Genomic DNA, 27,490 nt, shown 5'->3' on the forward strand with positions numbered 1-27,490 from the left:
TCAGCTAAACCCGCTTAGCTAAAAGTCTTTACTAACGCTAACGTATACTCTGCCGCATGAAATGCGTTGATAGCCTGTTAATATTTTTCTCTTCCTTGTTGTAGTGTGTCTCGATCTAATTCTGCTATGAAGGCTTAGGCGAGATTTATGTATTTGGCGTCTACTTTGAGTTACTGGGACCATACCTCACCAGTGGCTTCCTCTGTCGGAATATTTATTATCTTCTTAGTCTTTCTTCTGAACACACTCCATGTCTAAGGTTGTTCGTTCCGCATTCTCAGCTTGAATATTTTCTATATTTCTATTTTGTTGTATAGCAAAGCGTCACGCCGATAACTCGACACGTGCCTACCGGTTGCCTCGCTGGGTCGAGTGCTGGTAAACCTTACTAACGGTTACCGAGGGGCAGTGGCCGCTGTGTAAGCGTAGCACAATTACCAGCTTTATTTATTAGTATCCGAAGTGTCATCAGAAGACGTACAAAACTCTCCTCAGCGATAAGTGCGTGTTGGGCAGACATCAGCGCCTTAACTGAAACTTGGCTACATTCATATATACATGACTGAAATAATTTATTCATCGAAAAATTTCCATTCCTATCGATTTACAGGATATATAGGCATGGCGGTGGCTTACCAATAGCAGTCAGTAAAAAAATTGAGGTCATATTCATTCCACGCACCCTCAAGCATCGAAATGACATGGGTATCTCTTCGACTAGGCCACTGCAGAATGCAGAATAACCCTAGGCGCATGCCATCGACCACCTAATGCATCACTATTTGTTGCTGAGATCAATGATACCATTTATATCGTCGTAACGCTCTGCCCTTTGTCCTCTATCTTGCCATTGCGACTTGTACCTTCCCGGCATCGATTAGTTCTTGGTGCAATCTTCTCATCTTTGCCACTGCGTAAGAAATTCACTAACTTAAGCTCGCTGATTAATCTTACCCAAATCGTTATTCAGCCTACAAGAATATGAAACTTGTAGCAAGTATAACCTCGTACTGAAACAAGCCCAGAACTGTGTCCAGACGTAACCTACATGCCTCAGTTAGGAGACCATTTTTTTTTAATTTTTCGCTGATCATTCCGATAAAAAAAATCTTTTAGTGACACTAAACCAATACGCGTGTATCATCGCGCTGATTTCAACAAAATTAATGATGAACAAGGTTCTTTCCGGAAAGCTTCTTAAACGAACCAGGTAGAGACACGAGCCGAACAGGACACGTACACTAGGAAAGTAGTTCACAAGGAGTACCCAAAATTGGCCCAAACAGCTATGCTTCTACAATTTTTTAACGAATATTGACTCGCGATAGACGAACACAAACTGGCTCTTATTCAAGAACAAAGCCTTTGTTCTCATCATCCACTTCATGCCCAATCGTGTAATATCTTATCATTGTATCATGTACATCTGGAACGCTTATCAAAGTAAGAAACGTTTCTTTCGATTAGCTAAAGAATCACGCACTGAAAATCGTTGGTCTCATTACCGCTCTGCAGCTGCCACTTAAATTACGCGGTCAAGAAAGCTAAAAGAAGTTACCTGAATAACGCACTGTGGGGTATGTTGTTAAATAACCCGAGAAAATTTTGGAGCGTCATTAACTCCTCTGAAACGTCTATAGGAAAGCACTAACGAACTCAAGCGACGAACCTAATCCGACAATGCGTGTGCAGATGTACTGAATGATGTATTCTCGAGCTTTTTTTCAAGTGCTGAAACGAATGACTTGTATGAACCGGCTCATTACTGCTTCCTTGCAATGTATCCTGTAGTCATCAATCCTGTCGGTACAGATAAAATAATTGACAACCTTAAGACATCCTCCACTGCTGGTGTTCATTGCATTAGTACAACATTCCTAAAATTTACACACACACAATTATGACAAACTTCGCGCAAATCGCCGATCGTATTTTTCTAGATTTCTTGACAGCATCTGATAAAGTTTCCCATCATCTTTTGCTACTAAAGCTGCGCAGAGTTGGACCAGACACTAACATTTTAAATGGCTCATGTTTTCCATACTCTTCTTTAGCAATTTGTTGCAGCCAGCGACGTTAATTCCACCATTCACTCTGTTCTTTCTGACGTTCCCCAATGCACCGTTTTGGGGCACCGAACTTTTTCTTATCTTTATAAACCGTTTACCCAGTAATCTTCCTTCTTCTCTACGTGTTTTTGCTGACGACCGCGCTCTTTTTAGGGAACCAGCAAATGATAATGCAAATACATGACTTAGTCTGATCTTAACGCCATATCATCATGGTGTAAAATTTGGCATATGATGTTGGATGCTGACAGGTGCAAACTTATTCACATTTCTCGCGCAAGTAGTCACGTGCCCGTACATACTCTTAACGGTGTGTTACTTCGACCAGTTACAACGTATAAATACCTCGGAATTCATAACACGTCTAACCTTAGCTGGTGCGCACACATTGACCACATTGCTAGCAAAGATAAGCGCATGCTGGGATATCTGAGGCGTTAACTTTCACGCAGCCGCAATTAACATGAAACTTCTATGCACCACACTCGTACTCTCACAAATAGCATATGCATCATCAATGTGGAAGCCTGGAGTTAATGACCCACTGAAAATGGTGCAGCAGAAATGAGCGTGTTTCATCCTCAATCACTTTCAGCGCGCATCAAGCGTTACTGCTATAAGAACACGGTAGTTTGGGCTAGTTGGTTGCTATTCAAAATGGTACTTCCAACTGATTTTATTTTAAAAAGCTCGACGTTTAAATACATTCAGTTATCATGAGGTGAAACCTAATCACAATCATCCAAAAAACGCCATTTCATTCTCCAGCAATGACAGTGAAGGCGTGCTGACGCAATTGTCACAGGCTTTCCTAATTAAAAAGGCTTCGATAATTTCACGCTGAAGCTTGTCCTTGGCGTGACCCAGAAACTGCGCCTTCCTAAACATAGGTTTGCATAGCACAGTCCTGTATTGTTTGTTCCTTGTCTTCTGCTGCGAAACTTGTCTCCATTATGAGTAACTGCTATGTAGACTACCTCGAGACTAACTTCACTTGCAAAACGACGCAAACTTGCACGCCGGTGTCCTTTTCACAAAATGTTTCATCAAGAGTGCATTGGATACGAGTTCCTTCTCCCTCCTCATGTTTTTCACGCAGCAGAGATCACGTACACGTGGTGAGCATTTATACATACGGAACTAACACCTTCTTGGATTCTTTTATTCTTCCAACTTCATACGACTGGAACCACCTTCCTCCTTTAATTGCCACAATTTCTGACCCTGTAATATTTTGTTCTCCTGCTGCCGTTTCTAATGTGCGTTCTATTGTTTTGATAACATATTCTGTTATCTTTATTTTGGTAATTTATTGGTATCTGTTCTTGCTTTATATTGTCAGTCTTATTATGTATTACCCGCACTGCTCTGTAATTATTCGCCCTGAGGATAAAATAAATAAATATTGAATAAGGCCCCCTAGAGTTTTCCTTCCTTTATCTCCTTGCTCTAATTGTAGTGCCCCGAGAGCTCCTAGTAAATAAGCAGTGAATCAAAGGAAAAGTATGGCTATCTTGCATGAACTGATTTCAGTATATTTTTGCTCCTCCAGATATGAAAGGTACGGCCACTCTGTAATTTTTACGGTTGTATTGGAGCTTTCCGTATGCTCCCTAAACAGTTTAGTTGTGCAAGACCCGCATAAACACTAACATGGGTTAAATCTGGATACTCCACAACGGTAGCTGCTCAGATTTCTCCGCTAATCGAATAAAACGGCACAGGAAAATAACGCGAGCACACAGCACACAGGACAGTCGCTAGTTGCTACTCAGCTCAGTCAGCTCCACTCAGTTGCTAGTAGGCACCCGTCCCATCTATTTTGTGTTCTCTTCATTGCTTTCTTGCGCCGTTTTATTCCATAAGTTTTGTCTCCATCACGAACTGGCTCAAACCATAATCTTGCTGGAGATTCCTTCCGTGGTAAACAAGGAAGCTCTCATATCTTGTCACGGAATACTTCCGGCTTCTAGTGCTCTTCGACGACAGTGTCAACTGGCGACCTTGAGCCATAAGGAACCTATCAATGTGCTTGTGGGCGGGCGCATTTCGTTATGTGGCCTCTTTTATCATGGAGTCCCACTGCTACTAGTAATGAAAACATACGGTAGATGGAGGCGTCCGCGATGCACCTACAGCTGCCACATTTCTACCCTCGGTGCAGCTGTCCTCCTGATGGAATGGATGCCGTGAGGTGAAAGAATTTTTCATCAAACCTTATTTTTGGAGATACAAAACTTGTGCGGCAGAAAAGAAGAACTGCGCACTTTTAATGCAATTTGCTGATTGAAAGCGACAGTGTAATCATCTAACTGTCAGATTCTGGCAAATTAAGAGCAGACTACACCAGTTCCCTGAGTTCCGCACTAGCGAAGAGTAGCACTTCACACGCGAAACGCGTGTTATTGACGAGGTAAGTTGTTGGGCAAGTTGGTGACGGTTTTCCATAACTACAGCGCGACGAACGAGACACAGAAGAAAGGAACACGCAGGGACACAACACAGCGCCGACTCACAAATGAAATTTTTATTGCCTGACCAGCCGGAATATATACCCAAATGGCCACCAGAATGCAAAAGCAATGCACACAGGTCATGTGCAAAAACAAAGGCATCTAAGTGCAACATTCAAATGTCAACATTCGCAATGAAGGTAACACTTTTCTTTTTCTTTGTCGCTGCACAGAGTTTGTTATCATATGCATACTTAGTGCACTAATACATGTATTAGCGCACCCTTTATAGCGCTGCAGAAAAAGAAAAATGTTACCTTGACTGCCAATATTGCCGCATGACTGTTGTACTTCGATATTCTTTGTTTCTTACGCATGACTTTTATGCATTGTTTTTCATTGTGGCCGCCATTTGGGTACATATTCCGGCCGGTCAGCAAATAAAGATTCCAGCTTTGAGTCAGCGTGGCGTTGTGTCCTTGCGTGCTCATTTCTTCTATGTCCCGTTCGTGGCGCTGCAGTTATTGAGAATTTTATTGGCATCCCCCACCTGAGAATGCCACACGATCGCCCACGTTCAGCTGCGTGTGTATAAGCTCTGACGAACCAGCTCGGATCCCTGTTCCTACGCGGCGAAAAGACGGCGATAAAATCAAGGGCCGGCGGCGCTAGCACTGTTTGAAAAATCACCGATGGACGTGTATATTTGAATGCGTATTGACAACAGCAGCTTGGTTACATGGGCTCGCAAACGCAGGCCAGCCAAGGCTACAGGGAACACCGGCGCCACTCACGGCATGTTCAGGCTGCTGACCAGGCAGAGGGCGTCGCCTTCGGGTCCGACTACGCACATCTGTCCCGAGCCATAGTCGCCCGCCGAGGACCGCTGCAAGCCGTAGTAGCCAGCCTCCTGATGAGCCTTTTCCCCGATCCAGCTGCGCACTACAGACTCGGAGACGCTGGTGCGCAGCAGATGGTTCAGCGCCTTGTTCAACGACTGCACTTTGCGAAAAGAAGAAAAAAAAGAGCACGGCACGATCATGAAACCTGATGCGAAAGTTCTGTGACAGCAGTTGTATTCACCCTCGATTATTGCTTTGATGATTTTACTCTAATAAACGCTTCTACACTAAGCGGATGTTTCACGCACGTGACAGAATTTTTTTGGAGGGTAAAGGTGGGTTGAAGGTGTAAATGGGTGGGTACCAGTCTCCTAGCTAGGGAAACAGGTTGGGGTAGGAAGTGGCTGGAAGGTGGTGCTTCTGGACGGCAGTGTTGGTTGAATATAGTATGGTCGACAGCGCTTCTGGAGGGAGAAGTGCGTGGGATTGGTGTGTGATAGTGGACTGAGGGTGGTGGTGGGTATGTGGGCAGCCCCCTGGTTTTATGGGTGCAGTAGGGAGGTGGCTAATGGGGGCAGGTGGAGGGTGGAGGCTTTCCGCTTGGGCTGAAAGCTTCACTTCAAAACACGCCGGATTTCTGGGGGGTTACAGTAGCACTGCTTTCGCAGTAAGGAAGTAGCATAACAGCGCTCTGCACTGTGCACTTGCGTGATGCTCGCATAACGCGAGGTCTAATTCGAAACTGCTCATCACCGAATTCTTCAAGTACGCACACCTGAGCTTCAGTCTTAGATGGAGTTCAGTATAGACCGAAAGGTTTTTGTGGTCGCAGGGTACGTGATTATCACAGTAGCACAGCTGTGTCACGTTGATTACAAATTCTCAAGAGAACTGGTTTTGACATGAATTTTTTTTGTCAACTCTTCAACACTATTGCCCAGACCGCTTTAAAATCAGATATGTGTTAAAGGATATGAAAGGATTGCCAGAATATGCACAAACTTATTTTGCGTATTTACGTAGCTATTTTGTTGTGGTCGATTTAAGGTTTCGGAACTGTCGCCCACTGATTACAGAGCATGGTCAGAGCTTTCTGACCGCTAAATATGTGTGCAAAAAAAACCTAATTCATGCCTATCCGAAATATAAAATATATTTCGCATCATAAAAAAACTGTGACTTCTGAGTTTAACGTCCCTACTCGATACATGGGCTATGAGAGACGCCATAGTGGAAGGCTCACGAATAATTTAAACCGCCTGAGTAATTGCACGTGTGCTCACATCGCAAACCCCACGGGAACTTCACATTTGGCCTTCATTGAAATACATCCGCCGCGGCCATGATCGAAGCTGCAGCTTTGGAAGCAACAGCCGAGCGTCAAACCCACTGGGCCACCACAGCGCGTCTTTTGCATTATCTGCTCCACGTATCGCCGAAATAATATATTTTACTTCGATAGCAATACGTGTGATATTCTGCAAAAATGCCGGCGACGTGTGTGAAGCCTCTACCCTCCAGAAGTGTTATCCGCCCCAAAGGGTACCCAACCCACCTACCACACCCTCCACGAGGCCTCTACCCACCAGAAGCTCGCACAGCAGCGCAACGAGAAAAAAAAATGACTGACGATTTAGCGCGGCTCGGTCATAATGCGAGTTGGGTGCACTCGTGCCTCGGTTTTCACTTCACTTTCGATTCGAGGCTCGGTTTAAGAGGCCGGTGCGATAGCGGTGTGTTCCGAGTCCATCATGCACGCATGGAAGTTGATGAAGACGACGACATCCAAAACTTGAGGAGAAGAAGAAGAAGAAGAAGAAGAAGAAGAAGAAGAAGAAGCGCCAGAGACCGGCAGTAAGACACGAAGGATGTTCGGCTGCGGCGATGACGTAGTGATCTAATGCAGTGGCCAGCGAAGGCGATCTTTTCGTGCCGCCGCGGGCTCGAAAACCACTCGCTGCTACACAGCGTTTTTCTAAAAACTGTTTTCCATAGATGGCCAAAAGCTTGCTGGCAGGTTTGCCACAACTGGGTGTAGCGAACCTGCCAGAGTAGCGAACCGGACAGACAAACGTCGGTTAAATTTGATATTGTGGCATTCAGTGCTATAGCGTACAAAAATTGAAGGGCGATCAATTTGATTGATGCAGAGGAAATGCAGCAGCATTCTCCTCCAGCTTCTCTTCCTGGGTTACCATTCTGCAGCCTGTAGCACTAACTGTACCACTAGGACTACTACCGCTACCTGTCACTTCAGTAAGCCCGTGTCATCACTACAACCCAGTCACTATCACCTCTCACCGAAGCGTCCTTACGAAGAAGCTATCACCGGTGTCTCATTAGAGTTGGTGTTTTATTATAGTCGGCGTGTCATCATAGCCGGTGTTATAGCTGATGGCAGGTGGAGAAGTGGCAGGTGAAGGGCAGGAACTCCCAATACCTGCCACGGTTGGCAGGCGGAGGCTTCACGCAGACGGAGGGACGCCGGACAGTTTCCGCCTTCATGGCCCTCCTAACGCTCTCACATTAAAAAGAACGGTGAAATCGAATTCAAAGGCGCAGTGGGAAAGCCAGCTGCGCTCCAGAAGCGCCTCCCACTGCCCACCTTCAACCATCAGAAGAATTCTATCGCCTGTGCGAAGCATCGGCTTAGAGCAAAAGCGTTCATTAGAGTAAGAGCATCCCTGTAATCATCGAGGGTGAATTCAACTGCTCTCGAACCATTCTCGCATGAGGTGTCATGATCATCCTGTTGATTTTTTTCAGCCCTTACGTAAGCCACAGTCCCAGAATGTCGTCAAAGCTCAAGGCCTGAGAACTTTCACACTCAGTGATGACAAGGCTAAGATTCGCTCTCGTCTGCAAATTCTTTTTTTTTTAGTGCGCTAACACTAAGATCATTGTTGCATCGGTCAACCGCTGCACCACTGTGCCAGCAGTGGCAAGAGGACACCCGGGGATTAATGATGTACAGAATGATCAATTCCGCATATTAGGGCATTAACCCATTACAGCTATAGTTTCAGACCCTTAGGGCGGAGATTAAATTCGATTTCACCGATCATTGTCGGAAGACTGCTTGACCTTGAGAACCGAGCCTCGAACCAAAACCGAAGTGCTAGCGCAAGTAATTCGCATTTTGCCTAACCATGCTAATTGCTCCGTCATTCATTATTTGCGCCCCACATACAAAACGGCACTGCAAGTTAAGTGAAGCACGTACTATATGGTGATTATTTTAGTCACGCATTTCGTGCCTGACTTAAACACTCAAAATGACGTCTCAATATTTTTCACGTCAAGCAAATGTAGAAGCGATCCACTTGCAGAGGCCAGTAATGCAGCAGACAAAGAAATTACAAATTTTTTCTAGGCCTCTAGTCCTTTCGGACAAACTGAAGACTGATACTTTCTCCGGAAAAATTCTTCGAGGAGCTCCAGAAAGGCGATTTAAAATTCAATGCCTCGCGCCAGTGCGCATAAAAGGTTGCGTGTTCGGCACACGGTACATTCACACTAATCTGGCGTTCAATTGAACGCTTTGGCCTGCAAGGAACCATGCGGAGAAAACTTCACAATCATCAAGGATCTCCAAGTTCACCGTATTCATTAGCTGATCTAAGTTCCCTTCTGATGGCCATAATCGGCCTGACGTGACCTTCACATACCTCTCCGGATGTAACTTTCTGGTCACGCTCACCAATGCCACATATTAGGGTACACTGCTCTCCATGCTGATCTCTCTTGACGAGGCTCCCGCAAACCGAGTAGCCGTTCGCCAAGATAGGTGGGGCCCACGATTTGAAAATTGCGACCTACTAACTGTCCACATTGTGCCTCGCATCCATGGTATAGAGCGCGGAGTTCAGATCACGAGGCTGCGCGCGAGAAGTGAAAACTACCAGGTTCGATTCTCTGAATGTTAAGTGTGTCATCCCTATTTTATCAGATAGGACATATGCCACAAAGCGAGACGATGTGAAGAAGACTTCCTGTCTTAGAAAAACCTTGCGCTGTTCAGTATGGCTCTACTCCAGGATTTTTTTTTTCAGAAAATTTGAGGGTAAAATTTAGCGAATAGGAAAAGTTTGTGGAGTGCTCGTAAGTTACTGTTCATGATCCTCTAATTTCTCCAAAGGAGAGGTCTATAAGCATGCATGAGCCAACTAGCTCCTAAACAAGCCCTATGAAGAATGCTACCTATTCCGTCCTGCCCCCATTAAACAATTTAGCCCACTATATCATATTCGCCTCCCCTGGGGTTCGTCAATAGTGCCGGTTTTAGAGCGGATAAGCGCAGCTAGTGGCCAGGTCTAAACGTATGTCGGTACCATCACACGTATTCCACCCAGTATTTAGAAGCATCGGCCGCAAATAAGCAATTCATTTGCTAAAAAATTCTGTGGGAAATGAACATTCAGCATGTACTATGGCTGCACTCTAAATAGCGCGTAAACTGCGTGCAGTTTTGCACAACCTAGGCGTCCTGAATTCGTAATCAAACGCCGTAGTTGTACGGAAGCCGTTAGCCACCTGCTCCTCCGTTACCGCACATAAAGCTGGAAGCAAGCGTCGCCAGACACCAGCTTCAGTCTGCAATTGCGGCGAAGGTACCCTCCGCCACGAAAGATATTATCAGCCCATAATGTAAATCCTTTCTTTTCACACAATCCGGCACCCAAAGCGCTACATCCTCACACTTGTTAAGCCAGCCACCTCCTTTCCACAGTTCAGGGTTCAATAAATATGCTGCCGTGTCTGACATATTCCAGTGATCAGCTGCTAAACATTATGAATATCTTCGTACACAGGGCAAAGAGGGCTCGAAGAAGACGTCCTGTGTGGTCATATAGCTCGGCGTATCTGGCTAATGATCATCTTGGACTGCATTCACTCATAAGAAAAGGGAAAGGGGTGGCTAGGCGATCGGCCATTTATTGTGAATATCGTTAAGAGGCTGCTGGTCTAACGTGCCGGCCGTGGTACAGACCTCTTTGACATCGGGAATATCGGGGTCTCCCAGCTTGAAGCGCCTGGCGTAGCCAAACTTCAGCGCTTCCACCAGGAAGTGTGCACTGAGCTCGTTGTCGGGAAGCTGGTGCTTCTGTCGGAAACTGTCCATCACCAGCATCACAAAGGCGAGCACGGCGCCAGACGACGGTGCGGGTGTGGTGAACAGCTGCGGACCTTCAGAAAGCATCACTGAGAGAGGGACAGTGGCTGTGAGCTTGAACGATGCGAAATCTTTCACGGTCAGGACTCCACCTGTGGAAATGAAGCGAGCATAGTTAGGCGTAACGTGCCGGCTGCATGTCCTGCACAGTGGAAGGGCCTTCGATTCCTCGCGCATTCGAAGTAACCATTAATCTTGACAACTCATAATCGTCATTATCAGCCCATATACTGCAGGACAAAGAACCCTCCACTGATCTCTAATTCCTGCGTCAGCTGTGCCCTCCTTATTACCTGCGAACGTCCCAATCTCATCCGGCAGTCTGACTCTCAGTCGCCCCCGTGCATTTCCCTTTCCTTCGAAGCCGCTCCGTTACCCTAACTGACCTGACGATCAAAAGGAAACTGATGAATTCGCCTCACCCTGCGGCCTACAGCGCCGTAGCGAACGAAAAGTGTTACGGAGGAGAGCCAGCGCAACGAACTTTGCGCCATGACTGCCTCAAAAGTAGTCACACAGTCTCCCGAGAAAGCACCGTTTATGTAGGAAACTGATATTTCTTTCTCGAAGATCAAACACCGGTTTGTACATATATCAGTGACCAAACGTACTCTGATTTAATGCTGTAAAAAGGTGCGGTGCAAGCCCCGAATTTTGAAAAAAAAACGCATTTTGCTCCTGCGTTGCCTCACGTTAAGACGAAACCGTCAGTACAAGACGCAGGTCCCTCACGATTGAGCTAGTCATACGTTGAGCACACGAATAGCGAGATCCAAGCGCGTGCTCTCACTGAGAGACCACGCAACTATTGACGTCAGTTAACGCCACAACAAATCATTGTTTCCCTGGCGCAAGTGAGTGTTTCATCAGGATATTCACAGACAAGCTATGCGGCAGAGTTTTTTTCAGCCTAGGGAACTAAGAGAGCTGAAAATCGTCGCGCACTGGTCACTGTACGAAACGAAAAGATTATAAAATTGAGCAAAAAAGAAAAATCAGTACCATTTTATCACTGGCTCTTTCGGATCAAAGTTATCGCACTATTCACGAACCGCCGTGGATATTAGCCACTACAAGAACTAACCATATGGTCGTCGAAGAGTTAGTTACCAGTTACTGTTTTTAACAAGTACATCTTAGAAGATGATGAGCTTTCCTGAAATTGGCACACATTCTCTCCGAAGTGTGATTGCTCGTTTGATTTATTGATACACCCTTTGTTGTGCTAAGGTGCACTTTCCAGGCTTTATTTGTTCTTTTGCTTGGCTGCATATTATCTTTTCAATATATATACCTCCATGTATTCTGCTCGATTCTGCACGCATTTTTTTGTTGAATGTATTGTACAGTGAGAAGTATCTCTCGCAGGGCGTGTTGGTGGATGTTTAGGAAAGACATTGGAGCGTAAAATAGGAACATGGATGTAATGAAGGGACGGTACGAGCGCTGTTAGCACAAACAAAACGCTTAGCAAACTTGGAGAGCACATAATCAGGCGACTACAGACTAATAATCTGCCCAATCCCTACTTGAATAGATTAATGGTATCCAGATGCACACGATTCGTCCTGCCCCCTCTGTGGAGCAGTTGGCACACTCTTTCTTACAGTCTGGGAATGTCAAGAAAACCCACACTTGGAGAGCGCTTGGAGGCAACCATTCATAGCCACAGTCCCCGCGACCAGAAATCGTTGGCTGAGAGGGGCCGGATTGCGATGGCGACCCATGGTTTCTCCTACTGAACCCACCCAGTACTAATGCTCTTAATAAATGTTTTCCTCCTCCTCCTCCTTTTCCTGGTGCATATTCACTACGTCCGTGTTCGTAAATTGCAGAATGTTGAATATTGAATGTGACTTAGGTTATACTAATTCGCTCACTAGATTTGTATAAGCATTTCTCCTCCCCTGACACTTCCATCTGTACAGAAGGTGAGAACTTTGTAAAGCACTTGCCACTTATTCCTCGCCTCGTCCTTCAAATTGTAACTGATAAGAAAAATTATTATTATTGTAGAGCGGTTTATTGGCACGATGGAAGCGCCGGCTACGAAGACCTTGGCACAGGCAATCTACGAGGCAGAGAGCCGAGAGACCAGACACAAGCGGCAGTGTTCCATCCAGCACGAGCATCCAACTGGCGGCGCGAGCGCTTCGTCGTCGTTGGCTTCGAGGCTGGTTCATCTTCTTCATTCCAAATGCCCGGCGGAAAGAGGGAGCCATCCTGGCGACTCAAGGAGAGGAGACTACGAGGGGGCTATAATACGGCTTCAAGCGGCTGGCGTGAACCACGTCGCGGCCACGGCGGCGATGGTCCGAAGAAGGTGTCACCGGTTCGATAATGTAGTTGACCGGTGACGTACGCTCCAAGATGCGGTAAGGGCCGATGTGCTTGGCCGAAAATTTGGACGTATTCGGAACAGAGAGCCAGACCAGTGAGCCAGTGGAGAAGTCAACCGCGGGCGTGTCTTGATCGGAAGCATGGGTACGGAGACCTTGACGTTCGGCGGTGAAGGAGCGAGCCAACTGGCGGCACTGCTCAGCATGGCGGGTGATGTCAGAGAGGGTAGCATATTCCGAGCTGTCGGGGTTGTAGGGAAGGATCGTATCCAACATACAAGAAGGTTCGCGTCCGAATAAAAGAAAGAATGGGGAAAAGCCGGTGGTTGCTTGAGAGGCGGTGTTATATGCATAGGTGACGAACGGAAGAACCTGATCCCAATTGGAGCTGTCGGAGTGAATGTACATGGCATTCATGTCCCCAAGAGTACGGTTGAAGCGTTCGGTGAGGCCGTTGGTTTGAGGGTGGTAAGCAGTAGTGGTGCGGTGGACTGTGTACGTGGCACGCAGCGAGAAGCTCGTGAAGAACTTCAGACAAGAAAACACGGCCGCGGTCACTGAGAAGTTCGCGAGGAGCGCCGTGACGCAGGACAAAGTGATGAAGAAGGAAGAAGGCTACATCGCGAGCAGTAGCCGCAGGTAGGGCAGCGGTCTTAGCATACCGTTACCTCGGTGTATACCCTTTGCCAGAGTTTCGACGAGTTGCGCAAGCAACGTCTTTGCGCTCGTCGGCCTCCTCCGCTTGCCGACTCCATCTCCGGCCTGGCCATCAATCCAGATCTACTTGCTACCATCAAAGACTTTGTGCGGTACGAGGTCGGCCGGCAGCTCTCGCTCCTATCTCGCCAACATCAGACACCGACCCCCCTCAGCGCTGAGATCCGGCACGCCATCACGCAGGCGGTCGCTGACGCCCTCCCTCCTCTTCCACAACCAACCCCCTTGGATCCCCAGGAAGGCCTTCCCCCGACCCCGCCACCGCCTGTTGCTGCTCCGTTGAGCTACGGTCCTCCAGTTGAAGTGCCGCCTGCCCCCACTTCCGTTCCTCTCACGTATGCCGAGGCTGTCGCGCGACCACCGCGACCGCAGGCTTATACGTACGTTCCTCAAGTGGTGCCTGCGCCTGCTGCTCTACGGACCCGCTTCACGCCCCCTACCTACAACCCTTGGCGCACGGCTGACAATCGACCGATATGCTACGCCTGCGGTCTTCCGGGCCACGTCGCGCGCCTCTGTCGACGTACTCTGCATGCGCCTGTCTACCCTCTGCCAGACTACCCTGATGCAGACCGTACCTTTCGCCCACGTTTCGGACCACAACCTCAGGAGACCTCTCCTGACCGCGAGCACGGTCGCCAGCCCTACGTTTCCCACCGCTCGCCTTCGCCTCGCCGCCGCTCATTGTCGCCCATGAGGCGTCGCATCGTCCGCGCCGATTCGGAAAACTAGCAGCCGCAGTTCCGGGGGCACGAACTGCGCACTCATCGCCCTGCTTAAGTCCTCGCCTTTCCCCGCCGAACCTTCTTGACGTTTTTGTCGACGGAGTCAAGACACTTGCGCTTGTGGACACTGGGGCCACCGTTTCTGTTATTCACGAAAACTTCTGCCGCTCGCTTCGCAAAGTTACAACCCCATCTTCTGGACTCTCACTCCGTACCGCCAGCGCCGATACCGTTCATCCCACTGCCGCTTGCACAGCACGCGTCGTCATCGCCGATGTTTTGTATGTTGTCGAATTTTTAGTCCTCCGTGCCAGCTCCCATGACGTCATCTTTGGATGGGATTTTCTCTCCCTGCACAGTGCCGTCATTGACTGTGCCCGTACGCACGTCGTCTTCTCTCCACTCTGCGATGCGCTCCTCGACTAGCCTCCGATTCGTTGTGCTGCTAAGCTTGTTGCCGCCGAGGACACTGACATTTCCCCTGACAGCGCCGTGCTTGTCCCTGTTTGCGCCGCCTCAGTTTTTGACGCCACCGTTCTCTTCATGCCTTCCCCTGTACTTGCCTCTCGCCGACGACTCCTATGTCTTCCCTTCGCCGGCATCGACATTCACCACGGTGCTGCCGCCATCCTCGTCTCTACACCTCATTCTCCGCGCTCTCCCTGCTCCGTGGCGAGTGCCTCGGCCATTTTGAAACCGCTGCTTTGATCTCTTCCTTCGACACTGATGTAACCTCCTCCAGTGCCGAAGTCGCTGCCCTCGCCCCACGTGGTGCTACTCCAGCTTTGTCATCGGACATTTTCGACCGCTGCATTGACCGCGCTCTCGACACTGCTCACCGCGCGCTGCCCCTTGCCCTGCTCAACCAGTTTCGCTCATCGTTTGACCACCAGTCGACTTCTTTGGGCCGTGCGACCACTGTCGAGCACCACATTGACACCGGAACCCATGCTCCACTCCGTCAGCGCCACTACCGTGTGTCGCCTCCCGAGCGCCGCGTCATAACTGAGCAAGTTGACGACATGCTACAACGCGGCATTATTCAACCTTCCACCAGTCCTTGGTCGTCCCCAGTCGTCCTGGTTAAAAAGAAGAATGGCTCGATACGATATTGCGTGGACTATCGCCGGCTCAACAAAATTACGCGCAAAGACGTCTACCCGCTACCACGTATTGACGACGCCCTTGACTGCTTGCAAGGCGCCGAGTTCTTCTCCTCCCTGGATCTCCGTTCCGGCTATTGGCAAGTCCCGATGGCTGAGTCCGACCGTCCTAAAACGGCGTTCGTCACCCCTCACGGACTGTTTGAGTTCAACGTGATGCCATTCGGCCTCTGTAACGCTCCCGCAACGTTTGAACGAATGATGGACAACATCTTGCGCGGCCTGAAGTGGACTGTTTGTCTCTGCTATTTAGATGATGTCGCGTTTTCGCCCGATTTTCCGACGCATCTCAAGCGCTTGCGCCAGATATTGAGCTGCCTCACCAATGCTGGCCTTCAACTTAATCTCAAAAAATGCCACTTTGGTGCCCCGGCGGATGTAGAGCGGATTATTGGCACGATGGAAGCGCCGGCTACGAAGACCTTGGCACAGGCAATCTACGAGGCAGAGAGCCGAGAGACCAGACACAAGCGGCAGTGTTCCATCCAGCACGAGCATCCAACCGGCGGCGCGAGCGCTTCGTCGTCGTTGGTTTCGGGGCTAGTTCATCTTCTTCATTCCATTATTATTATTACTATTTTGTCCTGTGTAGAATCTTCAAGGGTTTCCAGGAATATTTAACTGCAGACGCTTACCCACGTTGGAGTAAACGCTGTAATAACGATGCAAATAATGTTAGAATAAGGTTCAATGTTGTTTTGGAATGTTAGCAGGAAATATTAGCGCTTCACGTAATCGTTCCGATCAAGCTTTAAAAATCGTAATTTTCGCAATAATTTGCAATGCATAGTGTTAAAATACCTGCGTAACATTCCAGGTATAGCTGGAAATGAACGTTGTAATTAAGCATGGCTTTCACATTCAGTTGTAACAAATACGCTGGTTGAACCATTGACAGTGTTCCACGTTCAGAATGTGACATCCAAGGTGTAACGTACGCTCAATACTAAACTTCTCCTTATTGTTGCAGGTGCAACGTTTAGGCAACAGTCAAGATGGGCCTGATGAATGAACATTTTTAACCGTTAAAAACGTTCCAGGCGATCACAAGTTGGCTTAAAGCATCTTCGAGTGCTGCCTCAGGGTTTCTTTCTGGTTTCTCAGCATCGAGGCACTTCACCTCAGCGGCTGACTATTTGTGAGTGCCGTAGGCCGCATACATAGGATCAAATTTTTTTTACAATGCCTTACTAATCTACAACTTACCGGTAACCGTTGTGGTGACACCCTTCGCGGCCGGTGTATAATATTGAGCCCAATGCGCCAATTATACTCAGGTGAGTGCGGGATTGCTTCATTTACTAGCTGCACTGTATCGTAACGTCATACCACTGTCCTTGTCTTAGCTCACTAAAGAGTGCTCATGGCTGTGTGCTTCCACAATTCGCAGATCTGGGCCAACATTGTTTCTTCAAAGAATTAGCCAAAATTGCCAACGTTATGTCTGTTTCGTGGATCTTTAAAGATCGTTGAGGGAAAGGTTTACGTTTTACGAACATTTCAGGTGAGTTCGAATAAAAAATTACATAAAGAGTTTGTATTAACATGGGACCAAAAAGACAAAACAATTTAATGAGCCTACTCTCATGATTCCTGACCATGGAACAATAGAAATTAAATCAGTTGGACAGTGAGTTTTGCATTGCATGGGGTAGCTGTCACAAGCAAAGCTCGTCTGTGAACTGTAACAACGTTGTCAAAGTGGCGGTTGTCGACAGGCTCGCCGCAGATAGCAGCGAAATGAAGCATGTGAGACCGTCCGCACGGACGATATTTAAGGGGTATTTGCTGACCCGTGTTCTCTCATAGCTGCGCATGCGACTTCTCCCCTCAGCCGCTTGGCGCCACAGTTCACATAGGAAAAAATTACAGGATTTCACTTAAGTCTCCTTAAGAGGGGAAATGCGAAAGCCTATTCCTTTCTTGTCTTTCTCCAATCCGCTTTTCATTTCTGTCTTTTTATTATTATTTATTAGTTTACTTTTACTTTTGTTTTGTATTTTTATTTGTGCTTTAAAATTCTGATTATTTCTTCTTTGATTTTTATTTTTTTATTTTATATTTTTCACTTCTACTTTTCCACCGCTATAATCGTCACTATGACCCCCATCACTATACTAACTATCACTATCGCTGTCATCATCAATATCATCATCATCGCTATCACAACTCTAACTATTGCAATCATCATCACTGTCATCATCACTATCACTATCTCTCTCTACCGCTATCACTATCGGCAACTATCATTACATGTATGTTGCTTATCAACTGTTGCTTTATCATTTTTTACATTTATTTTAATTACCAGGCATTTTATAATTGGCAGTTTGCGCGGACAACTTTCGTCTACAACTTCCGTCCACGCCACTCATGAGCCAAGAAAGGCCTAAGCCTTAAAAAGGTCTTGCAGACAATGCGCCCAGGTCAGTTCGAAAAAGCCGGACTCCGTGTTTCCATGCAATATTTCGCGCACATAGTAAGCCAGGGATGTCTCGCAGCCATCGCTCAAGAGCGGTGGGAGGTGGTCTTTGGCATCGGTGCCTTTACTGCAGGCTGCGTCTCAAGCGCCGTCTGACGGCGCCCTAGCGTAATGGATGTAAGCCCACCGTAAGCCAACAGCGCTTTGCAGAACCGCGCAACACTTCTCAACAGAAATACATTTTACGCGACATCGTATGCAGCTCGTTCGGTAGAAAAGCCGTCAGCACAGCGTGTCGGAAATAATCGGGAGCTCCGTAAAAAGAATTGTATCACGGTAATATGTTGGTCTAGTGAGTGATGATTGACTAGTTTGTGATAGGCGATGACGAGGTAATGAAATCATTGTTATTAATTGTTCGGTTAATTAAAAAAATAAAAAAATGAAAAAGGGCGTTCAGAGGTGTCAAACGCTCAGAATGAAAAAGTGAATGCTTGATGATGGTAATTAGGAAAATTTAGAGTGTGTAATTGATCAGATATTTATTAAAACAATTGAATAAAATGAAAAATGCGTTCAAAGGTGTTTCTAACGGGAGAGGCGTAGCTCCGAACGGCCGATGGCGTCCCATGGACTCCCTGGCTGCGCTGCAACACGCTGTCGCGTTCCACTCTTAAAGGCGAAGCTTAAGCGCCCTCCAATTTTTCTTCTGCATTTGTATGCATTATTCAGTGCACTGGAAAATTAGCACATTCGTTCGGTGCCTCCTCCTTCCAAAAAGAACTTCCGTTCAGTTCGTACTTATTTTAAACGATAGGGGACAACGCCTTCGAAGGGCGGCGTTGCGGTCGCCACCGAACAGCGCCCTCATTGAGCGAATTGGCATTTTCGACCGGAAAGGCAGTTGGAGGCCCCCAGATCCTTTGACGTCGACAATAGTCATGAGCAATACGAAAGGTAGCGAGGTTTGGGCGTTTATTTATTGTTTATTCCATTATCATTTGTGAGAAGCATATTTCGTCCTGTTTTATGACTAGTTTTCTTCTTGGCGTTGTGATACTCAAATTCAGTAAAGACGTAACCGGAAAATTCGCATTTTCGTGCAAAAAGATTGTTCGCTTTCGTATCGCTCGCGACCACTGATCTCCACTAGGTGGCTGGATGCCGCATTCCCGTTTTCCGAAGTGGGCGCAAGTGAAGCCACCAGAAGTTCGCTTGCATGTCCCGGAAGTTTGATTTCTGCTGTGTATTTCAATCCAGAAAGTCGCGTCTTTCGCCCTTCCGTTCGCCCTTCCGTTTTTCGCGTTGTTTTCGTATAGCGTCTACTGTAATATCAAAGGAATAAGCAAGCTCAACGCGAGAAATGTGTGCATTGTTTGGGGAACTCTGTAATTTCAGAAAAAAAAACGAAGAAAACAGGCATGCAGGTCTCACCATGTCGCGGCAAAGGGGTACGTGCATTAAACACTATTTTCTGATCATCATGGTTCTTGTCTTCCGAGCGTAATTAGGGGAAGTAGTGGAATGACCTTGAGTCTAGGTCATCTTAAAAACAAATTTTCGTGTTGCAAAGAAAAGGCAATGATGCGGAAATCCTAAAACTAGAACTGCCGCTGTTTCAGTTTCGGGTTGGTGGCGGACGATGTCTCTTCTCATCGAGAGCAGGTGATGCTTATCGCTTTAGTGTGTCATTTACCTTCCAGACGTGCTTTTAATCTAACTCAATAGCACAGCCACGTTTCACCTGCACAACACGAGAGAAACGACTGACGAGAAAGACGAATGCAGCAGCGCATGTGACAAGCGCAGTTTGAAGTGAACTGTGCCAAGCATCGCACGAATAACAGCCCATACAGCACGAAACAGTACTTGATACGCTTCGTCGAAAAAGCAGTACCATATATCTTTTGGACGCGCTAATGTGAACCAGCATAGAGAACACCGACGGCACCTCACCAGATTGTGGCCTCGCCCTCGCTCTGGTTCGGTCTAAACATAATTCGGTAAAATGGTGCACTGTAAAGTCAGCTGCTTAATGAAGGTTTTCACCTATTCTTTCTTAACTTTAACCCTCATTGATGGTATAACTTTGGCTTAGAGCGCGACAGCATACATCACAACAAAGAGCAGAGTTGGCGACGCTAGCGCAACGGGACGACAAAGAGCTGAGCAGACGAAGTTCCGTACGTACTGTGTGTAGCGACGTTCTGTCGTCTGCTAGTGTCGTCCCGTAGCGATGCAATAGACCCTTATTTTTGAAACGTCTTTCCTGAGGAGTTTGCTGCTCTCCTCATGCAGTTGGCGGCGCAACAGGTAGGCATTGTCATGAAAAAAGTCGAGAATGTCGAAAAGACAAAATGCTAAGTGGAAAACGAGAACTGAAACTGAAAAACCGTGCTAAGCTACGATTTCGTGCACTGCCAAAGGCTGAGTTCCGGGACATGCCGCCCAACTTCCGGTAGCTTCACTTTCGGGCGCCCGATGCGGCATCTAGCCCCCTAGTGGAGATCAGTGCTCGCGACGTGTAGGCACACTGGGGAAACTGGTTTCGCGCCGCATGACGCCGCGCCTTTTTTGCGCTTCGTCAGACGCTGTGGCGTGTGCAGTCAAACGGACCGACAGAAATTGTCTATGCTCTTTTCACGCGTGTGGATTTAAAAAGCTAGCGGACTTGTGTGGCAATTTTGGCGACGTGCACGAATGAAGGGCGGCTCGTGCGTTCGGCAGTAGGCAAACTACGCAAAAGCGCGTTATCTCGTCAAGCCCATTTCTGTGTAGCGAGCAAATGATCACGTGGTATACAAAGTGAAAACTGCGGAACAAATACACTTCGCGCTTTTTCGCCTCTTCATATTGCGTACCCACTCGGCTCGGCCTGCTCCCTTCCGCCGTGTCTGCTGGTCACACCTTTCTGTTTCCTTTTATTTTTATCTCCTCGCGGTGTTTCAGTGGCTTCGATGCTGACCACAAGGTCGCGGTATCGAATATCGGTTTAGGCGAAATAGGAGAAAGGATTTAGAGATATCGATGCGCGCTAATGAATCACAGGCCCTTCATATTAGAGAGCACCAGCACGGGCGTACGGTTGGCATGGCAAATATGGTTCCTAGCGTTGTCGTGCTTGCCTAACAGCTACTGCCGTACGGTCGCAGTTAGCGTATTTACCGCACCAAGGGTTCTAAAAAAAATCTGTTCATCCGGAGCCCTGCAATACGGCGTTGCCCACACACTCCGTGCTGCCTCGAGGCGTTAATCTCACAAACCACTACTGCATCACAACTCTCCGGCACTTCGATGAGGCACGTAACGCTTTCGCGACGGCGCCACGGTATACAAATTTCATGGGCTGCAATCTGCAGAGCTGCACTGCCTCCGCGTACGCACGGCACAAGGCTATGGTTTACATGAGGAATGTCATCTATTACATCGCCATCACAGTTACACGCGCTGCCTGACTAAGTGCGCATATATTAGAGGGCCCGCCGGCGTGCTCTATCCTGTCGCCACTGGTGATAGATAATTCCTATTGCTTTCTAATCGCTACTGCAGCGCCCTGCCTTGTACACACCACGGATGCAAGCGAATGCGTCATGTGAGGGAAGACCACGACACAAGCAAAGCGCTTCCCGCCAGCCACGGGACCGCTGCAGTTATCGCTAAAACCGGTGAGCATCATCGGCGTATACTACAGCCGTCGGCCATTGCTCGCACCCGCGAAGAGACGGGCGCAACACGCGAGCACGGTCAGTCAGAACGCCGCGGCGGCGTTGTCGGAAGCGCGGCGCTGTCGCGGAGCAACCAAACTTCAGCCTTGGTTCCCTGTACGATAAAATAAAATGGAAAAATAAAGGAAACGTTGCGGGGCACACTCCTTGCGTGCGCGCAGGATCGCTTGCGCCGACAACGGATAGCGCACAGCTAGATACGTGCTGTCATAGAACCCCTTTCATACGAAAACTTTGTGTATATGCACAAAAAAACTGGAGGAGACACGTGATAGCGTTAATGGGTTAATGCCCATATTTGTGGAAGTCGTCACACTCTACTTTACATTCATAGATCTCTGGGAGCCGTCATATGTGGTGCAGCCGTTAAGCGATGCGCTGCCACCAGTGGGGTTTGTGCGATCCATTTTGCTCTTCCCGAGCAGTCTCTCCGGATCATTCATTGATTTAACTGCCATTTGGTGGCGACCCTACCCCAGCCCATTTCGCGCTCAAAGGCCGACGACGCCGCCGTATTTTCTTCAGAACGGAAACCTTAATGATATCGCGCAAAAAAAAAAAAAATTCCTGCATGGATGGCATACGCTATAGTACAGCGTAGAGCTGATTTTCTACCACCTCAACCCTAAAGAAAGGACAGGGCACCGCACCACCTATCTGATCACATGATTAACTGCACTGCTATGACGGCACAAACCACAAACTCCTTCAGGGGGAAGAAAGCGCGAGCCACTTTCATCCCGGCTATTTAAAAAAGCCCCGCTGAAGCCGTAGCTCCCTACACCATTCGTTGTGAACGTAACTGAAGGAGGAATTGGCGCTAGCTTCTGTAGTAAAGAACAAGATCTAACCGAAAAAAGGTTCTGAACGGAAAAAACGTCTCTCTCACTCTCCATCCCTGTTGAATTTCTGAACCGCGCGGCCGTTGCAACCGCCACGCATCCTTTGCTTGTTTCGCGAACTCCGTCAGCCGCGTTATCTCGGGCGCTGAGGGCTGCTTTGCGGTACCGGCAACAGACAATTCGGCGTCGTGTTCCTTGATGTGTTAATGACGTCGGTGCAGCGGTAACTACGGTGATGTTTTGTTTTGTGCTTGTGACCTTCGAAACTGCGAAGAGTGCAGCCATGGAGGCCCTCACGGAAACGACGGAAACCGCTGTATATATACCTACGCGCGCTTTCTCGGGAGCCGCCACTTATACTTCCGCACCGTGGATCATGAACGATGAGTTGGTCACTACTGTCGACGAAACAGTCGTCGGGTTTGGTGCGCAAGAGTCGGCGCATCGTGGAAACCGATTATGCAGCTGCAGGTTAACTGAATTTGATTGGTGTCGCATATATCAGCATGGAGAGAGAAGGCCGTTGGGTTACAGTGGTTTGCTTTCACGCGTTCACGTAAATATGCTGAACAATATTTTTGTAATTGTGTATGATTGTGACCTACACCATACATGCATTAAATTGCGTGTTCTCATTGTGTACAGACTGATCCTTCTGTATTGTGTGAAAATTATGCAGGAATAATCGCATATGTATTGCGTGAATGATTCACGAAATTATGCACTGAAAATAACACTTGCGACGTTTGACATAAACTTAACACCTAAAGGATACATGTGTCAATAAAGCCATGAAAAATGTTCTCTGTTCTCCATACATTGGTCCAGCCTTGTGGTTACCATTGTTAACCGGCAGCGCAACGAATTTTAACGTGCCACAACAGCAAATAAATGGTGTACGAATATTCAAGTACAGAGCGGCGCGCGGCCGCACGCATCAGGCGGACAAGGATACGTCCACCCATATCCACTAGCGGGCCCGATTTTGGACCAGTCCGCGCGTGAAGCAGGTGCTATGCGAACACCCCCCGCGCCCCAGTGTCTCGATTGTCCATTGTCATGGAAATAGGTTTATGGAAAAATGGGGGTGTAACGTCCCAAAGCGACTCAGGCTATGAGGGATGCCGTAGTGGAGGGCTCCGGAATAATTTCGACCTCCTGGGGTTCTTTAAGGTGCATTGCACTGAAATCGCAAAGTGCACGGGCCTCTAGAATTCCGCCTCCATAGAAAGTCGTACACCAAACGCTATGAACGTAACTGAAGGAGGAATTGGCTCTACCGGCTTTAATTCGTGGCCGCTGGGAGGTATACGAAGTTTCACTCCCCCCCCCCTGCCCTAGGCATCGGCCTAGCCCATATTTGACACACAATTGCGATATGATGCATGTTCAGGCTTACTTCACCGGTCATTGAGTACAAGTTCTGCGGCTCTTGTTAGCTTGTGCCATAGTGCTGTATTACAGATTGTAGTATCGCTCTGAAAGACTAGACGAGCCCTTTGGAATAACGGAATAGTGCGAATTAAGCAGACGTATCGCGAGTACAATAACGACGTTGGATGCGCCGCATAAGAAGTCGCCATAACACCGCCATATTACCCTCGAAGCATTATGAGACCAGAAAATGCCAACGGAGTCAATTTGGAGAATTGCGCTTTGCCGTGAGTCTAATACCTCATTGATTTTAATCGTTTTCCATGTGCACAGCGTAAAAGCCCCCTTTAAAGTTATAATAAAAGGCCCAAGAGAAGTTCTTGTTCTGAATTCTACATGAATAGGTCAAGCTATCGAGCTAGTTGGCGTTGCCCCGTTTTTCTGCAGCGCATAGCACACGAGGAGAGAACACGCGAAGACAAAACAAGCTCCTGTTTGCTTTCTTGTCTTTGAGTTCTGTCCTCGTGCTGCTACGCGGTTGCGAAAACGACTAATTGTACAGCTCGCGATTCCGAGCAGAGGCGCCACCTGGCAGCGTATATGAGGAAATGCGTGGCCTCCGCGCTCAACCGCGCGATCTCAGAAGCCACGGTGTAGGTCGCTTCCACCGTCACCTGCCAGCCGGCACTGCCTGTCCGCCTCAGGAAACGATCTCCCTGAATGGAAGCTGTTGATTTCGAGTTCGGAATGGGCTCGCTTGTCCTCCTGTTGCGACGAAAACTCGCGAAGTCCTCGCCATTTTTCTGCGCACAGTGATAATTACGACTGCATGTGCTGTCGCGCTCAACTTGAGTTGCAATGCACAAGGTGTGGTAGGACCGCATTTATCGAAGTAATACGAGCCTAGTGGTACTGGAACCTGCTGCAGTTAGCCGTCGATGTAAAAGAGCAAAGTACACTGGATGTTTCTACCAGAGTGGTGCTCCGTGCTAAGGCGCATTAGTTTACAGTTAAACTAAAACCTCAGTTGGTTGCCTTCAGAGACATTGCGAGTCATATAGAACGTGGTAGTATATTACCTCGTAGACCAGCTATATGCTGAACTCGCAATGCAGGCCTTCGGTGCTTACATCGAGGAAAAGTCGCATCTGCACGTTCTGGATCGCCATAGCGCATGCCTCCTTTAGTCCTCAGCTTGCCACTTGTAGCGCTCACAAACATACCCAGCAATTCTAGACAAAAGCATTTTTTGAGCGGGAATCCATTTATGGACGCAATTTTTTTTATTAATGTAAGATTTTGCTATAGCAATCAATATATCCGCAGATCACCCGGCTGCAGCTGTTGATGCGATCAATGGAAACGCTTTAAAAGAAAGATTTTGGTACATATCAGAATAATGGACCATTTCTACAACAGTGTCTTACCATTTTTCAGTTTTCAAAATTTTTGCCGGAGAAAGCTGGTCTTGCTTTCGGATATTTTAAGTTGCTTAACTCAAAGTAAAACTGAAGCGGGTTAGATTGCATGTTACAATATTCACACAGCGCGCTTTGATCTGCCCGGATGCACGTTTGGTTCACTCACCGCGGTCCTTGAGCTCCTCGACTAGGGCTTCAATGTCTGGACCCGCGTCGAGGAAGCGCCCTCTCTTGGGGCTGTTGGCGATGCGGCGAAGCGTTTCCGCAAACTTCTGGTTGTACAACCAGTCGCCTTCTTTCAGGACATGCGTCGTCAGCGGGTTGGTCAAGTGCTTTCTGCCAGAAGGAGACGGAAATCGCAGTGCGGATGTATAGCTCCGAAAGGGGCTTGCCAAGAGCGCGAAAGAAATCACCCCGTGTGCTCCGCCGCTTGAAAAACTGGATATTTAACCACGGTAATTCAGTACACTCTTAGGCGAACATCACTGCACCCTGTTTACAACAAGGACGCCAATTTTACTCATGCGGTTCTAGGCCACGCGCTGCCGTTGTACCTAGGTGGGCGGACAATCTTACACGAAGTCCGCTTGTGAGGAGGAGGAGGAGGATAAAATTTATTTTCGGTGACAAAAGTAGCATATGGTGTGGGGTTATAGCCCCATCAAGTGGCCATGAGCCCATGGCGTTCGACGGCTTCTAAAGCTCTTGCCACAGCCCGGATCTGTGTGTCCGAGTCGGAACTGAGCAATGCGGCCTCCCATTGGTCTGGATTTGAGAGCTGCAAACCTTGAGGAGGGGAGTCCCGAGGGCAAGCCCATAGTATATAAGATAGAGTAGCATGTTGGTCACATAGTTTACTGGAAGGGTAGTAGACCACAGGATATATATGCGGGCATATATCGCGGGGATGGGGAAGGTGTTCGTTTTGGGTTGCCGCCACGCAAAATCTTGGGGTTTGCTGAAATATGTGCGGGGGATATAGAAGTCTACCTAAGCGGTAGGGCATGCAGATGTTATGAAATGCAACCATACGATCTCTCGCGTCTGCAGAACGGGCGACGCCAGATCACGGACGACAAATCCGTGGGTATGATTGTGGGCCGCCTCGTCCCCTGGATGGGATGAGTGCGCAGGGACCCAGATCAATTGGATCGGGCGGAGTTGGAAACTGGTGGAGCGGAGGAGAGATAGGGTGGCGGGAGAGACCCGGCGTGTGGCGAAATCGCCCTTTGGAGACCCGGATACCTGGCCTTGGGCGAGGCCACCTCCTCAGCCTCTTCAGACCTGACGGGAATGGAGCACGCAACCAACGGTCGTCCACAGTGGTTTACTCATCATCATCATCAGCAGCAGCATGACTACACCCACGGCAGGGCAAAGGCCTCTCCCATGTCTCTCCAATCAACCCTGTCCTTTGCCAGCTGCGCCCACCGTATGCCCACAATATTCTTAATCTCATCCGCCCACCTAACTTTTGCCGTCCCCTGCTACGCTTACTTTCTCTTGGAATCCGCTCCGTTACCCTTAAGGACCAGCGGTTGTCTTGCCATCGCATTACATGCCCTGCCCAAGCCCATTTCCTTCTCTTGATTTCGACTAGGATGTCACTAACACGTGTTTGTTCCCTCCCCCACTCTGCCCGCTTCCGGTCTCATAACGTTCATCATCATCATCATCAGCCTGACTACACCCACTGCAGAGCAAAGGCCTCTCCCATGCCTCTCCTATCAACCCGGTCCTTTTCCAGCGGCGTCTACCGTATGCCCGCAATGTTCTTAATCTCATCCGCCCACCTAACTTTTACCGTCCCCTGCTACGCTTACATTCTCCTGGAATCCGCTCCGCTACCCTTAAAGGGGCTCTGAAACGCCTCCCGAGGAGAGCACATTAACTCACTTAATCACTGCACTGTGTTGCCATGAAAACCAGAGCCAAATACTACTCTTCTACACGCAGCAAACGACCCACAATCACGCGTCAAAGTTGGCAAGCCCTTCCCGGCGACTTTTTCATGCTCGCACCCTCCTCCTTCCCCCGCATCTGCGTAGACAAGGTGGGATGTGACCATTGGTTAGATTCTTTCAGACATCAGGCAGCTACCGTGGCCGCGGCCAATAAGCCGCTTAGTTCCGGCGGGTCGGCAAGTTCCGCTCCAAGAGGGGGTTCGGCGAAGGAGCGCCTTCCTTCCAGCGTGCAAAAAGTGACGAGAGGAGAGGGAAAGGCGC

The 27,490-nt window shown here is 48.3% G+C and overlaps 1 protein-coding gene across 1 annotated transcript in view; it reads right to left on the reverse strand.

The window, feature by feature from the left end:
• The window catches only part of LOC144120090 (scoloptoxin SSD14-like), a 105,030-nt gene that overhangs the window by 67,790 nt on the left and 9,750 nt on the right, over window positions 1–27,490 (reverse strand). The window contains exons 4-7 of the mRNA XM_077652552.1: window positions 26,511–26,549; window positions 25,432–25,601; window positions 10,355–10,629; window positions 5,317–5,519 (exon numbers count right to left, since the gene is read on the reverse strand). Coding sequence (XP_077508678.1) covers window positions 5,317–5,519; window positions 10,355–10,629; window positions 25,432–25,601; window positions 26,511–26,549 — 687 coding nt within the window. The remainder of the gene's footprint in view (window positions 1–5,316; window positions 5,520–10,354; window positions 10,630–25,431; window positions 25,602–26,510; window positions 26,550–27,490) is intronic.

The sequence above is a fragment of the Amblyomma americanum genome, chromosome 2 (genome assembly GCF_052857255.1).
Source record: "Amblyomma americanum isolate KBUSLIRL-KWMA chromosome 2, ASM5285725v1, whole genome shotgun sequence".
NCBI classification, from domain to species: Eukaryota; Metazoa; Arthropoda; class Arachnida; order Ixodida; family Ixodidae; genus Amblyomma; species Amblyomma americanum.